The following is a 15,645-nucleotide window of genomic DNA, read 5'->3' as shown; positions in this document are numbered from 1 at the left end:
TTTCGCAAAACCACCAATTCTCAAAAATCACCTAAACATGACATATTTTATCTAAAAGGAAACTTGGAACTTACAGAAGTAACAAACTATATCCGATATATAACAGAAAAAAATGTGAGGAAATCATGTGAGGGACACAACTCACAGAAATATTATCCAAAGGAAGACAATCAATCATAACCGCACAAATACTTAGAGTACCTAGCAAGTGTTCCTAGTTTAAAACAGAGAGTATGAGTATTACTTGAAACAAATTTTAAAATTATATAAGAAATAATTCTCAGGGACACCATCTAAATGAAAATTAATTGATTAATATAACAGTCGAGATGCATTAAAAATCCTCCCCACATGGAAAGTAAAACAAACAATACAGTAAAATGTTCAAACCCGGCGTGCATGGTGTCAAGTTTCACCTTTTGGCCTTTTGTAACTTTCAGCTTTCTTGGCGAATTTTGTGCATTTTTAAATATCTCTCATTCTCATCAGATGTATATGAAGTGCATAACAAATGGAAAAATAAAAATATGAATGATAAACTGGCAGAATAAGATGTATAGGAAAGCAAACAAAGGGGCACAACTCTTCAAGTTCATGAAAATCCAGCCCTTACTTTCTTCTATTTTTAGGATGATTCCATACCAAAGTCAAATAACTTTGCCTACTGCAACTTCTGACAGGTCAATGACCCTTGATGAGACTTATTTAGCTGTCAAAAATCAGACCAAAAAATACTGCAGTACAATTTTATGTCAACTTACGTATTAGTGGATTTTAACACCACTGTAAATATGAATGTTGAACAGAAATATTTTAACATTTAAGCGAACACATTTTTTTTTACAATCCTTTTAATAACAGATTTAGGGAATGAAGGGTTTAAATGTTGTTTGTTGATGTTTAGTGGATCGAAGAGATACATGTATAACATTTTTTTTAAACACAGATTTCTAAAAGATATGATTAAGGTTTCAGACTCTTTTTGGTTACCAGTATCTTGTGAGGAAACTCCATGTATTGTAGCAGAAAAACGTCAACAAATAATATGAAGTGTAGTGCAGTTGATATAGAAAGCTCAAATCCTGCTATATATTTGTAGTAAAGTTGTCAAAGAATCAGATATTTGGCAGACCTTTCTTATACATATGACTTAAAAAGGGTTGCGAGGATTTATAAAACCCAAAAAACAAACTGATTCCTATCCCTTATTCCGTCTTTGCGTATTGCAGAGTTATCTTCTCTTGTGAGCAGGTATTGATTGTTACATCATTTGTTTGTGAGAGTAACGTCATCAATTTTCGAGAAAACGACGTAATTATCTCACACAAGCCAATGATGTAACAATCAATACCTGCTCACAAGAGAAGATAACTCTGCAATACGCATAGACGGAATACCGAGAACAGTGTGGAAATATAGATGAACTGAAGGTATTGAAAATAACGTCAGGTAATTCGAGTAAAATGGACTTCCATCATAATTTTACATATTCATAATGTGTTTATACAGACTCCCTTAAAAAAAACACATTCCATACATGTTTTCAGCCTTGTTCTCTAAGCTTTCAAATTATTGAACCTGGCACAGGGACAAATTACCATCCTATGGTCCCCATTTTTTATATCATACATTATATAATACACATATATTAGAAACTAATACCAAGTTCCTGTGCATGTAAATAATAATGGCGGCGCCCAGTACCAAGTTGCCTTGTCGACTATATGTCATGATTTATGTAAAAAAAACAATGGAGGACAATACTTAAAAAAACATTTTCTGTATATGATCAGTTGGTAGTGATAATTGACCATATTCTAACTGTAAATGATAACCAAGGGAAATACATAGGCGACCAGTGCTGAAATAATCTTGAAAGTTTAAAGTTTTGCTAGTAAAGTGTCTATGCAAGGTGGCAGGGGAGGGAAATTAAACACAAGGCTAAATCTGCCAAGGTTGAATAGTACAAATTTAAATTATGAACCCTTGGCTATTAAAGATGGTGAGATAACGAGGTAAGTTCGTAAAATAAGATGTGTCTTCAGCAGTATGCTCCAGTGAAATTACACTATAAAGTCAGCATCGGTCCTGCGCTATCACAAGGAGACAAACATGAACATACCATAGACTCCAAAAACACAAATTAAATATGCACAAACTCACCACACGCATGCATCTAGCAAATGGGGGAGGCCATCCTTAAATGACCATGTATAGCTGTTGATAGGACGTACATTAAACAATACTAAATCAAACCTGAAGTTTATTTTGACATAAAGATCTTATTTATTTGGATAATTTCATGGAAATGATGACTTGTTATTTTAAACAAATGATTTGCTAATTTCAGCTTGCATGCACTGTATGAATGTTATTTTAATAACATTGTACCCATATGAATCCATGATTGTCGTGAAGTGGTGCTTTATTTGAATTTAATACATTTGATGCTCTATTACCTGACCTGGAACGCATTCGTAGCCATACCGAGACAATACAATACTGTGGTATAACTGAATATATATTGTGTACATAGTTTAAGCGTCTGCGAGACCAGCTGTTCTAACTTACAAACGTCCAGGTGACGAGAAAGAACACGAGAGAAATGTTTTTGACTTTTGACAGGAGCTGTAGGCAATTCACACTTTTCAATTTGTACTATTCTTCTTTTTGGATAACAACGCTTTAACCTGTAAGCGATAAATACATCACTGGCGTCAATCCGAGCAGCATCAATACTTAAAACGTCTTTTAATATTAACGGCTACCAAACCCTTGCTCCTGGTAACAAATAAATGCTATGTTCCAATCACCTGCTCTCTGGACTGGCTTTTAAGTAAGTTGTTTTAGTGCCAAAATTTTGTACAGCATGATTATTTAGCCTCTTTATCTTAATCCATCCAACGTAGGTATCTTGTGATAAAATTTGTTGTTTGCCTTACACTGTAACAATGTTTCAAGCTCCTGAGAGCTTATGTTAACTATGACATATATTTAACGTAAAATAATGATTCTTGTATATTTTATTTTGAAGTAACATGCCAATATGCTTTTTCCGATAATTTTAAGGTAAAAAAACACACACACACAAGCTTTTAATCACGAACTTTTCCTCGAATACGCCTATGTATAATCTTCGTCACGATGAAGGACATAAGTTAACTTAAGGTATACTGTTGATGCCGACATGTACAAATGTATGTTAACTGTAAAACGAAAGTAGGTCTGCGCGATCGCAAACATTTAATGCTGATATTTCCGCATAAATGTCAGTAAGTACTTGATGTGATAGCAATGGATTAAACGAGTGTTACCTTGTGTTGGATTCTAGCACATCAGTGTCTCAATACATACGGTATTAATCTGTTAATGTTCGATAAACGTCTGTTTATAATTACTGTCCTGATTATGTTGTGAGCTATTTCCGGGTCACGTTCTCGTATCAAGTGCGCTTCCGGTTACGTTATAAAATGCAAAATCATTTTGATATTTATTAATAAAAGATAGTTTAAAGAATAAACTAGTTAATAAAACAAATATCAATACATTGTAAATATTATTTTCTTGAATGTTTGCGAAGCAGACGACGTTTGATCATAATCTGGAAACTAGAACATTTTTTTCAAATAAAAGGTGTTTTAACATTTGAAAGAAAAAAAATTGAAGGAGAAAAAATAAATTTGTTCTTTTATGAATTAATGAAAGTGATACAGAAAAGAAATATAGTAAATAACTGATAGTAAATTTAACAAGAACATCATCCTTAGAGAGTATGTTCTGGGCACGATCGTTTAGAAGCTTCGCAATACTTTAAACTCTTTCAAACGCGCATCAGCTCGAGATTAGGTCCTGTTTACAAAATGGCGACTGGAAGTAGCAAGGCGGATTAAATTGGAATTTAAATTGCGTTTATTTCGGCAAGTAAGCATTGTTCACAAAGCCCATGTAGTCTGTTCATCTAATTTAGTCAAGATGTACTCAGAACAGTCGTTGTTTAGTCGCTAGGGTCATTTACAAAATAATTAGGATTATTATATCAACTTATTGTAATTACACAATACATTATTTATGGTAATCACATGTAAAGAATGAAATCAGCATTTATGGTAGCTTTCGCCCTTTTCGCCCTTCGTATTAACGGCGAATATTAGCACACACTTTCAATCTATAGTTATTTAAAGGTGCACTCAAACGTTGGCGAATATGAATGATAACGATGTTGGGCGAACGCTTGACGTTGTTTTCCTCTTTACAATAGTTAGATAACAAGTAAAATAGTCATTATACTATAAGCGCGCGTATAGGCCTGTTCAGGGTAATTCTGAATTCTTTGTTAAAGAGACACTGTTCTTAATAAGCTAGCGATCACGTCGTAGCCAGTCTTAATAAATCTTACATTTTCTTCCTTTGACAAGAATACGCGGGTTTTCTACCTGCGGGGTCTTGTCGTAGGCTTACTTTTAGGCAACGTAGCGTCAATAGTGTCTGCAACCATACAATTTTTCCCAACCACGCATCATCCGTCAAAATATCAAAAGACTCCGACGTAACAAGTCTCTATATAAAGTACATTTGTATCATACATCGTACTGCAAACGTGAACTCACCTTCAGTGAATTCAATCACCAGCAAATATAATCAACGACTGCAATTTGTGACATGCATAAACAAATTTTAAAGGCATAAGATGGGTTTCTATAGCCGCTACCCAAAGTCTTATGCTGGTATGACGAGTGAACAGGTAACCAAAGCTCTAGTAAAACTAGTTAATTAATCATCGATCTAACCAGTGTACCTTAACACAACAATAGGAACAAGAGACCGGACTTCATGATACTGCTGCGCATTGCAGTCATAAAATGAAGCGTCTTTGTTTGATCATTAAAGGAGACGAAATTGAAGTCATGGAAACTGGACATTACAAAAGTCCAGTCCATCCCTTATACAATGCAATGTTTGAAGACCTTCTGGAAACTCTTAAGGAATGACTGTATACTGGAAATGTTTCGCTCAGTCAGACATTTACCCTTCGGCCATGAAATGCATTTTCGCTAAGTGTTGATTTCGCCCTTCACATTACATTATTATGTATATAATGGTGTCAATATTTGCTGTAATGATAAATTCGCCCTCATTACGGATGGCGAAAAGGGGGAGGGGGGGGGGGGGGGGGGGGGCGAGTAAACTGCGGCGTATTTGCAGTAAATAGTATTATGTCTCCTCCATGTTCGAATGTATTGCGAACATCAGGATTAGGATTCTAATGAAAGAGTTCATGAAGATCTTTAGAAACTACCACGGAGACTATGAAGATAAAAAAAACCACCGATAAGTGGCACATCCTGAACTTGTAGCCTGTTTCTACGGACAGATACGATGATCCAGTAGCTTGGATTTTATCACAGTCGAATATGCCAACAAGGGCATACGTGTCATTCACATTATTAATATCCTACGCCAAGATACAAAAGTGCCCCGTTAAATGGTTCGAACCCTGAACTTAAGATTGCACTGGCATCACTCTAACCAGCTGCAAGTCAACGAAAGTGTCCTGGTCCAACTGTACTGCAGCTATATCTTGTAGAAATACGAAACACCATACTGGAATGGGCGGGATCTTTAAACACTGGTGATCTTAGCAGCACAGGTAAGGCATAGCTATGTCAACTTTAACCATTTGGTATAACACCAATCCAAATACGCAATATTTTTATGTCTAATAAACTATAAACGTACTTATTTTATTGCACTCAATTTTCAGCACATTATCGAATTTAAACATATTAGCGCATTGATTAATTGGCGCACCACGATAATATTGTATAGCAGGAAATTTGTGTGCCTATTCAAACTTTTGCCCTTGGCCTGCGGGAATCTAAACTCGCCCGGTGTAAATCTCGCCTTTCTCATTTAATTGCTATATACGTTATATTCCCTCGTCAAGTTCCTCTATAAAAATTACCATAAGAAATTGCGTTCATAGATCGAGCTAGAACTATGAACGTAATTGGATCAGCGTCATTTTGAAGTTTCTTCGTCTGCCTCAATTAGCATAAGACGACCTTTGGAAGCAAACATTTTGGTGATCTTAGGCTGTTCCAGGAACATTCGTTTACACTGACGCGACACAAACAGTTTGGCGATGTTAGGCTGTTCCAGGAACATTCGTTTACACTGACGCGACACAAACATTTTGGTGATGTTAGACTGTTCAATGAACCATCGTTTACACTGACGCGACACAAACATTTCAATACCGTCTGCCAGGGATTCATGGAATATGTCTAACCGATTTGTATTCATACCGGCATGAATTGAAAAACAGTGGGCGAAAATTGGGCGAAAAAAAGGCGAAAATTAAACAGCAGTGAAAATGTTCCCATGATACATTTTGCAACAGAGGACAAGAAACAACATCTTCAACTGGCGCATTCATAATTAAACTCAATAATTAAAGAGCGCAAAGCGCTGAAAAACAGTTGCTGTTAGGGAGGCAGGTCGATCTAGTGGTCTAGTGGTCTAGCATGGCTCGTGACCGTAAGGGTTGCTGGTTCGCGTCATGGCACTGCACTGTGCTATATCTTTAAGCAAGATACTTTACTCCGGTTGTTCCAGTCTATTTAGCTGTAAATGAGTACGTAGTTGGGCAGATCTAGAATTGGTGAACGCTAGCTGTGAGCGCCGAAATGGCAGCACCGGCTGTATGCTCCTCAGGGAGTTGAGAAAGCTATTGGCTGGTTGCAAAGGCCTTATCACCACTGATAATAATTTGTGAACCGCTTAGTTTTAACATATTTTATTGTCAAAAAGCAAAAACGATTTCTCCTTTTTCATGACTGTGTATATATGTACATCCTCAATATTGAACATATCCATATAATGCACATATTCACTCTTACTATTATATACAATTTATCATAAATTTTAAATATTGGTCATGATATTGGTACCATCAAGCACAGCCAGCGCAGTGATATCCCGACACTATTCCATACTTTCAACTTATCAAACCGCTTTAAGACAACCTAGGAACTAGGTTGTGATAAAGCGGTATAAAAGGACCTCAAATTATTATTAATTACTAAAATTTGTTCGTTTATAGTATTTCCTTTTTTTACGAGACATCTTAGGATTTCTAACATTCAGATATCAATCCTCATAGTCATTTATCAGAAAATTGCATTGTCATAAATATCGTTTTTAAGGTTTTATACATTGGTTAATACCTTCTTTGTGGTAAGTAATATTCTCTGCATATAATGAGGATATTCGAAAATAACATTTGATCCTGAACTTCATTGAAGTATACAAACCAATCAAAATCACGGGTTTTCGTCAATCCCCTTCCAACACCGGAAACAGAGAGTTCAGGTCGCAGTACAAAATTTTTGTGTAAACATACAAGGCACTTAATGGAACAGCTCCCCTTTACTTACATGAGCTTGTTACTCCGTATCAGCCGTCACGATCACTGCGGTCGGAGTCAGAATCATTGTTATGTGTACCAAAATTTCGTTCTGTGACCTATGAAAACCGGTGCTTTGGGAGGGTTTCGACCACGTTTTGGAATTGCCCACCATCTGTTATTAGAAAGTCCAATACCCTGGCAAGGTTCAAGAGGGGCATCAAAACTCACCTCTTCACGTCTGCATTTTAGACTATTTGCACAAACATGTAAATACTTTACCACCCTTTATTCATTCATTTCTGTGCACATTGCGATGATTATCTTCTTGCTTAATGTATAATGGTAATTGTAAGCCTTTTTTGTTTCATAATTATAACAAATACTATTATACATATGTTGTAAAGCGCTTAAGAGTCATTTTACATATTATATAGGACGCTATATAAATGTTGTATAGTATTATCATTACTGTCTCACGCACGTGCCATTGACGTCATACAGTTGTAACTTTCACGTTTATGTCATACTCTTATATTTACATTCTTGATGTTTGTTCTGTACATGAATCTACCTACTGAAAACAACTGCCATTAGACCATGCATACACTATGAATACAACGAGTCTCTTGCAACCAGTCAGCTAATTTTACACACAATGACAAATTATATCACTACGCATAGTACCGTTTCTGAGAAGAGTTATCTCCCCTTCTCCGAGATAATGTAGTTGCGAGAAATAATAATAAACACTGCAACTATCTTTTTTTATATTATTTTATATATATTTTTTTTTATTACATTGTCGTATTAAACCATGACATCCTACTCGTAATAGATTCCTCGTGGTCACGAACTTTCTAACACCAAACGTCCGTCTGGGTAATCCCCGTGACATCAACTTGCACATGAAACCCAGAAAACTTTGTATTAACACAGATGTATATTTAACTTTAAATGAGTTCTATGCCTAATGGCGACAGGTTTCCTGGATGGTTACTATGGTGACCGATGATTTGAAATAGTGCGGACATAAACTTTTTAAAATATGTAATATGTGGTGTTTAATGCAAAAAAACCCATCAAATAAGATCAAATAATATCAAGTGTTAGTTATTAATAGGTTCTAGATATATATTTTTCGTTTCAACAAGATCAGCTGATCGGCGGAAGTTGATCATTTGAAGTTTGTGTGTAGGCTGGAGTTCTGGCTGTTCCTTTTTTATGGTTTTCTGTCCAATACTTATATCAAAAGTACTAACATTACTAAACGTTTTGTAACTTTTTTTATTGTAGTTCACCGTAACGTAAATATATGTATTGAATGGATTGTTTTGAATGTACATGTACATTGCAGCAATGAATAGCAGTAGCTGATCTACATATCTTCTTAGGATATGCAGTAAACTTTTTTTGAAGCATCACAAGAAAGAATATTTGATTGATTGTTGCGATTTTGATGAAAGTTCAAGCGGTTTTATGACCTGAAAACTGCAGCATTAAATTTATTCCTGTCTTCAGATAAGTTTCTATGTTGAAAAATGGTGTTAGTTCTGAAAATTGATAATCTAGAATTTATTACTATGGTTCACAAATTATTTCATGTCATCAACTATTTCACAAAATTCTTTATTTCCTCCCTTAATCCAAGCCTCGATATCATTATACAAACGTCTATAAGATTCTGACTGGTGTAACTTCCGGCATAATGTACAGAACGGATTTGGATCATAACTGTATGATTCATAAAAATGTTTCCATCGAAAATAGCTTTGAAACGATGTTATATTAGTTGATAACTGTAGTAATAACTTGCTTAGTTCCTCTGCTGACGAAAATTCATCCGTGCTGATGTAACTTCCGGGGGGCAAAAACATTGCAGCTTGACCTTTGAACCCGCGTACAACCGGAATCGTATTTGAAGCGACCTGGTAGATGTTGAAAACCTTCTCGGTAATGTAATCCCGGCATATAGCGTTCTCAAAGGACAAGTAAAACTTATAACGATCCAAACATTCTTTAAATTTAAAACCACACACCAATTTCCCACAAGCACCGTATATATCAATGTTGACGTATTTAGCAAGCTGTTTAACATATGACTCTCGTTTTGATGATGTCGCACAATGACTTACAAACCAACCGACAGGATTAAATAGGTTTGAAATAAATGAGTCTGCAGGAACTGTTGAAAGACCTGCTTGACGTTGCTTAGTCCTGAAATCACCATACGAATGGCGGATATCGGCATCGCGTCTGTATGACATCGTCCAGTTGAAGAGACCCCGCCATTGTGACAAAGATCCGCTCCAATACACAGGGGCCTCGCTTCCATGTAACACCCAGATTTGACCTCGGGTTTTGGCCGGAGGACGAGAATGGCTATAACTAAGCAGTGGGCCTTGGAACATCACAGCATCGCTGGTAGAAAATTCAGCATTAACACCTGATGTCATTATGCATGCATCCGGGCATTTAGCGAAAGACGTAATTGACACGTGATCTGGTTTGTTGAAATAGTGGACTTTTATAGTTCTTGCAGAATTTTTATCACTCAATTCACCTGTATTGCTTTCATTGAACTTATGTTCATTAGGGCCTTCTTGTTGGAGCAGTACCTCTTTTTGTTTGAATCCATCCTGTAATGCAAAATGTTTCAGTTTTTCTAGATAAACGTCCATTGTATTGTTGCTTCTACTGAATACTGACCATCGACTGTGACTTCCGTGCGAAACATCCTGGTTTTCAACCAACTGTGAAATACTTTTGGTGCTGTACGTCGTCCGGTAGGTGTCGTGTAGCAATTTAAGCGACAAACCGAGCACAAATACCATCCATACCGACACCACAAGCTTCCTGTAAAATAGGTTTATATATGAAATGGGACTTGATGCTATCTTTTTTGTAGTAGGAAGGTCTAAAGAAGGAGTACATGGTACTACATTGCATTACCAATACCGTAATTGGAAATCGAAATAAATTAACCACAGGCAAAATGGGAACAGGGAAACACTGATATCGCGACATTTGAAAAAGAACAAGAAAAATAAGACCAGGACCCAGTTGTTCAAAAGGTGATTATCTTTATCAGTGATTAGCGCATATTTCAATTTTTGAGTAACTTTAAAACACAACCATTGAATAACTTCTCAGATATCAATTTTTTAGTAGAGTGAATATACATGCACAATTGTGAGATTTTACCCTGAATACTGACTGAATTATTAAAGGTTGAAAAATAAACAGTGATTAAGCTAACCATCTTTTGAACAACTGGGCCCAGGTGTTCGGGAAGTGTAAGAGAAATACATTGGAGCCTAGAACGGGAGAATGAGCGAGAGCCGTTGATATTCAGGGGTTACGCTCACCAACGTGGAATATGTCATGACAAAATCGAAGGCTCAGCGTGCACCACCTTGTGAATGAGACGAGAAGGCTAGTCTGATCGTTTGGAGGAACATCAAAAGAATCTGTCGGTCGCGTAACGGTACAATAGACTAGCTTTAAAGTCGGTTGTCACTCCTTTGTTATCTTCAAAGGACAGGTATTTGCTTAGCGATTTGTGAGGTTTCTTTACCTCAGTTTTTTTCTTTCACCCGAGACCAATCTGATAGCTAGCGTGCCTTCAATTTTGCTATGACATGTTTCAGTGAGAAGCGAGCGTGTGTGACCACTGTCATCCTCGATATCCAGGGGTTACGCCCACTTTCGCTCTCTACACCCCTGGAATATGTCATAGCAAAATTGAAGGCACGAAGATAGCTGTTTTGATTGGTCTCAGGTAAAAAAAAAACCTGACCAATCACTAGGCTGATACTTGTCCTTTTAAGGTTACAAAGGAGCGACGCCCGACTTCAAAGCCTGTCATTTTTTTTATCGTTACGCGACCCCGAGATTCTTTTGATGTATATCAAAGGATTAAACTAGTCTCCTCCACAAGGTGCTGCACATTGAGCCTTCGATTTTGCTATGACATTTTCCAGGGGTGCAGAGAGCGTAAGTGAGTGTAACTCCTGGAGTATTGAAGATGGACCACTGTATGATCGTGGATTGTTTTAGGCTCTTAATGTAAGCCGACGGCCTTAACTGTACTGAACATTCCCATGTTGAATATTGTGGCACATATTCATGCAAATTCTAAAATTAGATAATCCTGTGCAGTTTTAATTATAATGCTATTTGTTCATCAATGGTGTTTTATGATAAAAAAAACTAATTTGGTATTTTAACCAGTCTGATTGCTTTGTAAATTATATTCTGTTGAACGGATAGCACCAATGGTTGCAAATGGGAGGATACAATGAAAATCGTTACGGCGTCAACAAGTCGTGTTTAAAAAGAACACGCCTACAAACCGAACGGTTGTTTCAGCGTGTCACTCACTGTATCTGGCTCGTCAATTGGTTGATAGAACGTTTGAGGTCGGTGTTGTCCTTGTAATCAAAAGCACTGTACAACATTGAATCTTTTTCGGAGACTTGTTGTTTGCGCGCATTGTCAACTTACAATTACGCATACACGTATATGGAAATGTAAAATTTACATTGCATGTCCATGTGTCAAACCGTGTGTCATGACTTGCATGTTTCGTTGCATGTGTACTTATCCACATTTTCGTGAACTATAATTGTGTTTATGATTACAAGAGGGCAAAATGAAGATTATTACACATGCTGGAAAGCTGTCCATACCGGCCGCTGCACTGAGAAGTAATATCATAGAACGGTGCAAGATTCGACAACTCGCTTAAGTATATTTGCCCGAAAAGGATAACATTTTATTTTATAATAAAAGTAGCTGTGCAATCGGCCCAAGAAACTGTCATTCAATGCAAAGAAGTACTTTTATGTATACAGTTTTATTTGAGAATATTTTCATGACAATTAAACTGTATTAAGCTTGAACAATTTAAAGGTAAGAATAATTACGAAAACAAGACTTTCCTGATTTACGTACCGTGCGACGCTATTTATTTGGGTATCATTTTCAAAAGTCTATTTTATCAAAACTAATGAGAGTTTGGAGAAGAAATTTAATCAGAACCCTCGTTGACTCTAACATATTTCAACTATGCATATTTTCTGCCGATATTGATCGTTTATACCCAAATATTCGCCAAAATACCGGAAGTGTCCCTTCCAGGGTACAGTAACGCCGGTTCAACGGCCTACGTACGTAACTCTGATGGTATTTCGCGTTCTTTTTATAGAACCACGCGCCCGAAATATCAAATTGTGATAAAAATGTAAAGTGGATAGTATCTTTTTAAGTAAAATGAACAAACATTTTTGGAACTGATATTATAGTATTGTATAAAGAACATTGATATTTAACAAAAAAGTGTCCCGATTTGGGTACAGTGACGTTAGAAAACCTGTGTGCCGATAGTACATTGTGTACCCACATCCATGGAGATAATTCCCCGGAAAATTATACCTAATTGTTTTAATTTTTATTAAGTTTTTATTCAATATTAAAAAAATATTGCAATTACAATTGAAACTGTTCAGTTTTTATCAAGACAGGAAATACTTATACCGGCAAATATATGCTGCCGGTATCAAAAAATTCATGCATTTTTTGCACCTATGACCCAGAATGAAAGGTAATTTTTTTTCACTCTGGGTCATAGGAACGTGTCAAGTCCCTGTGTACGCAATAGCATGTGGATATGCTCAACGAAACAGTATAATATGGCAATTAATTGATATAGGTATATATGATATATATATGTATGTGGCTTGAAACATGCACCGTTCTATGATATTACCTCTAAGTGCAGCGGCCGGTATGGGCAGCTTTCAAGTATTTGTAATGTTCTTCATTTTGACCTCTTGTAATCATAAATACCATTCTAGTTCACGAAAATGTGGATAAGTACATAATACACAAAACATTCAAGTCATGACACATGGCTTGAAACATGTACATGCAATGTAAATTTTACATTTCCATATACGTGTATGCGTAATCGTAAGTTGACAATGCGCGCAAACAACAAGTCTCCGAAAAAGATACAATTGTACACTGCTTTTGATTACAAGGACGACAAACGTTCTATCAACCAATCGATGAGCCAGATACAGTGAGTGACACGCTGAAACAACCGTTCGGTTTGTAGGCGTATTCTTTTCTAACACGACTTGTTGACGCCGTAACGATTTTGATTGTATTGAGTTCAGGTCCATTGTTGTATGTATGTATGCAGTTTAGCCGGTACATTTACAACTCTCACACGTGTATTTCGTTATCATACACCCCATAGTTATAATAAAGGCACCACTGAACACATGCAGTCGTCTCGTATTGTTTAATCCCTCCAGTGGGTAAGGTAAGGTGTTCCAACTTATACAAAAAAAACACAATAACGCGTATAAAAGCTTTGCACACTATTATTAAGCAGACGTAAAGGTATTTAATATTTGTCCTTTTGCATAGCATACCACTTATAATGCGCACTGTGAAAATAATCCTATGCAATACAGGTAGACACTGGAAATACTTCCAGTCAATTAATTCTACCGCTATGATGGAAAACTACTGGCCACAGAGTCTTTGTAAAAACGACTTCCTTTCACATTACTCAACTGATATTCATTTTGCAATGCATTCACCAATACTTGTTTTATTTAACCATTTTCAGTAAGTAAGGAACTGGTGAAATAAATTATGGAAATTTTGTCTCTAGATTTTCAGTTATTTATTTAAAATTATATTGAAGATACACTCTGAAGAGGAAAGTTGTAAGACTGAAAATTCACTGTAATGAACAATAAACCTGCATGAATCTTAAAAAATGCGCAGAGTTGTTCGCTATGTTCATATATATACATACATGTAAAACTCTGTGTAAGTGGAAGAATGAAAAACGTCGAACAAATCGGAACTGTCCTTCGTTTGAGATATAACAGAAAGTCAGAACCTGGCATATCTGCTTTAACGTTATTTACTTTTAATTGAAGAACAATTCCGCTTTTTGTTATATGATACTTACATTTTTAATAACCGCCAACGGAACATTGTTACTAGTAGTGTGTAGTGACTGCAGAGGTATCTCGAAAGTTGCCCGTAGTGTATTTCCTTATATGTTTCAATGTTCGTCTGCTAAAGGTCCACGTTGGTCCTTATTCGATATCAAGCTGTATGTTTGTATCCAACGAATATGTTTGTTGAAGCTTGTTCGTCAATGGTCCTTGTGAATCTACACGTGTTCCCGTTCCGTTGACGTCATGATGAAGTTTACGTATCCCATGAATCCCATGCACCTACCTGGGCTTAGGTGTGCTAAATTTTGTAGATTGTGTCAGACAAACGTTTCACTTCAGTAGATTAGAGTATCATGGTGTTTTCCTATTTACTGTTGTACACCTACGCCTAATAATATCCATATGAGTTTTCCCAGCACACATATGAAACTTCAGCGTTCTATACTCACTGAAAGTCAACACAGCACTCATGTAGCGTTTAAATATTCATTCGATTGTTGACTGTAGCCATCCATATATCCCGGACCTGGCAGATCGAACGGCTAGTCAGCTTCAATGCAAACTCGTTCTTTTGTAGCTGTAGAATTCGATTTAGAAATATTGATTTTAATAATTTCCTGGCAACATCTGGCAGTTGTCACAGTCTCGAATGAAAACCACATTATCTTATACATGTATATAAATAGAATGCCTTGCCTATAGCAAACCTATCTTGATTATTAAGTTATCTTTACTAGATCATTATCGATCAACAATTGTTTATTTAATTATGATAATTTTTGATAAATAAATGGAATGGAGCAATACCAAACTTATGTTTAAAACAGGTATAATATGGAGATTGTTCTTTGAAAAACAGAAGCAGCATGAATGTTATTTTTGTTGGAAAAAATGAATGAAAAAGGTAGAAGAAAGTAAGCTAGCAATGGTTTCAGGCCTCGACTGGGTTTTCTCCAGATACCTTACCTGTGTGTTTTACACTATTCAAAACGCTCGCTAAGCTTTTGTTTATCCAAAGAAAGGCGTGTATCGTGATCCTGAGCACAGTCATTCGACCCTTATCGCGTTCACTAGGTATATTATAAAACATGGTCTAGTCAGCTTGTGTTTAGTTTTGAGTTCGTTTAGTTTCATTGGTGTTATATCTCAAATTTTGTTCTAGGTTGCTCAGACTAGCGTAAAGGTTGCTGTGATATCTGGTCCGATTCCTTTGGTCAACTACTTTTTATATTATTTTATGTCTGATTTTACATG

At 36.3% G+C, this 15,645-nt stretch overlaps 1 protein-coding gene across 1 annotated transcript; it reads right to left on the bottom strand.

Annotated features, from left to right (window-relative positions):
* Positions 1 to 8,175: 8,175 nt before the first annotated feature.
* LOC110443534 (alpha-(1,3)-fucosyltransferase 7-like) lies at positions 8,176 to 15,445 on the bottom strand. Its single transcript, XM_021487800.1, has 3 exons — positions 15,358 to 15,445; positions 14,400 to 14,968; positions 8,176 to 10,261 (listed from the first exon to the last, which is right to left on the bottom strand). Exons 2-3 carry the CDS (start codon positions 14,423 to 14,425, stop codon positions 9,001 to 9,003), a joined length of 1,287 nt encoding a protein of 428 aa, XP_021343475.1. The 5' UTR covers positions 14,426 to 14,968; positions 15,358 to 15,445; the 3' UTR covers positions 8,176 to 9,000.
* Between the last annotated feature and the right edge of the window lie 200 nt (positions 15,446 to 15,645).

Source organism: Mizuhopecten yessoensis, unplaced genomic scaffold (genome assembly GCF_002113885.1).
Source record: "Mizuhopecten yessoensis strain PY_sf001 unplaced genomic scaffold, ASM211388v2 scaffold716351, whole genome shotgun sequence".
Lineage (NCBI taxonomy): Eukaryota > Metazoa > Mollusca > Bivalvia > Pectinida > Pectinidae > Mizuhopecten > Mizuhopecten yessoensis.
The sequence above is the reverse complement of the archived record's forward strand: the minus strand, read 5'-3'. Positions and strand labels throughout refer to the sequence as shown.

Excerpts from the sequence above, each read along its gene's own strand:
- LOC110443534 (XM_021487800.1), bottom strand. The coding sequence starts at position 14,425 with ATGTTCCGTTGGCGGTTATTAAAAAT. Across the intron at positions 10,262-14,399 it reads CGTTGGCGGTTATTAAAAAT|GAAGCTTGTGGTGTCGGTAT; the intron begins GTAAGTATCATA and ends CCTATTTTACAG.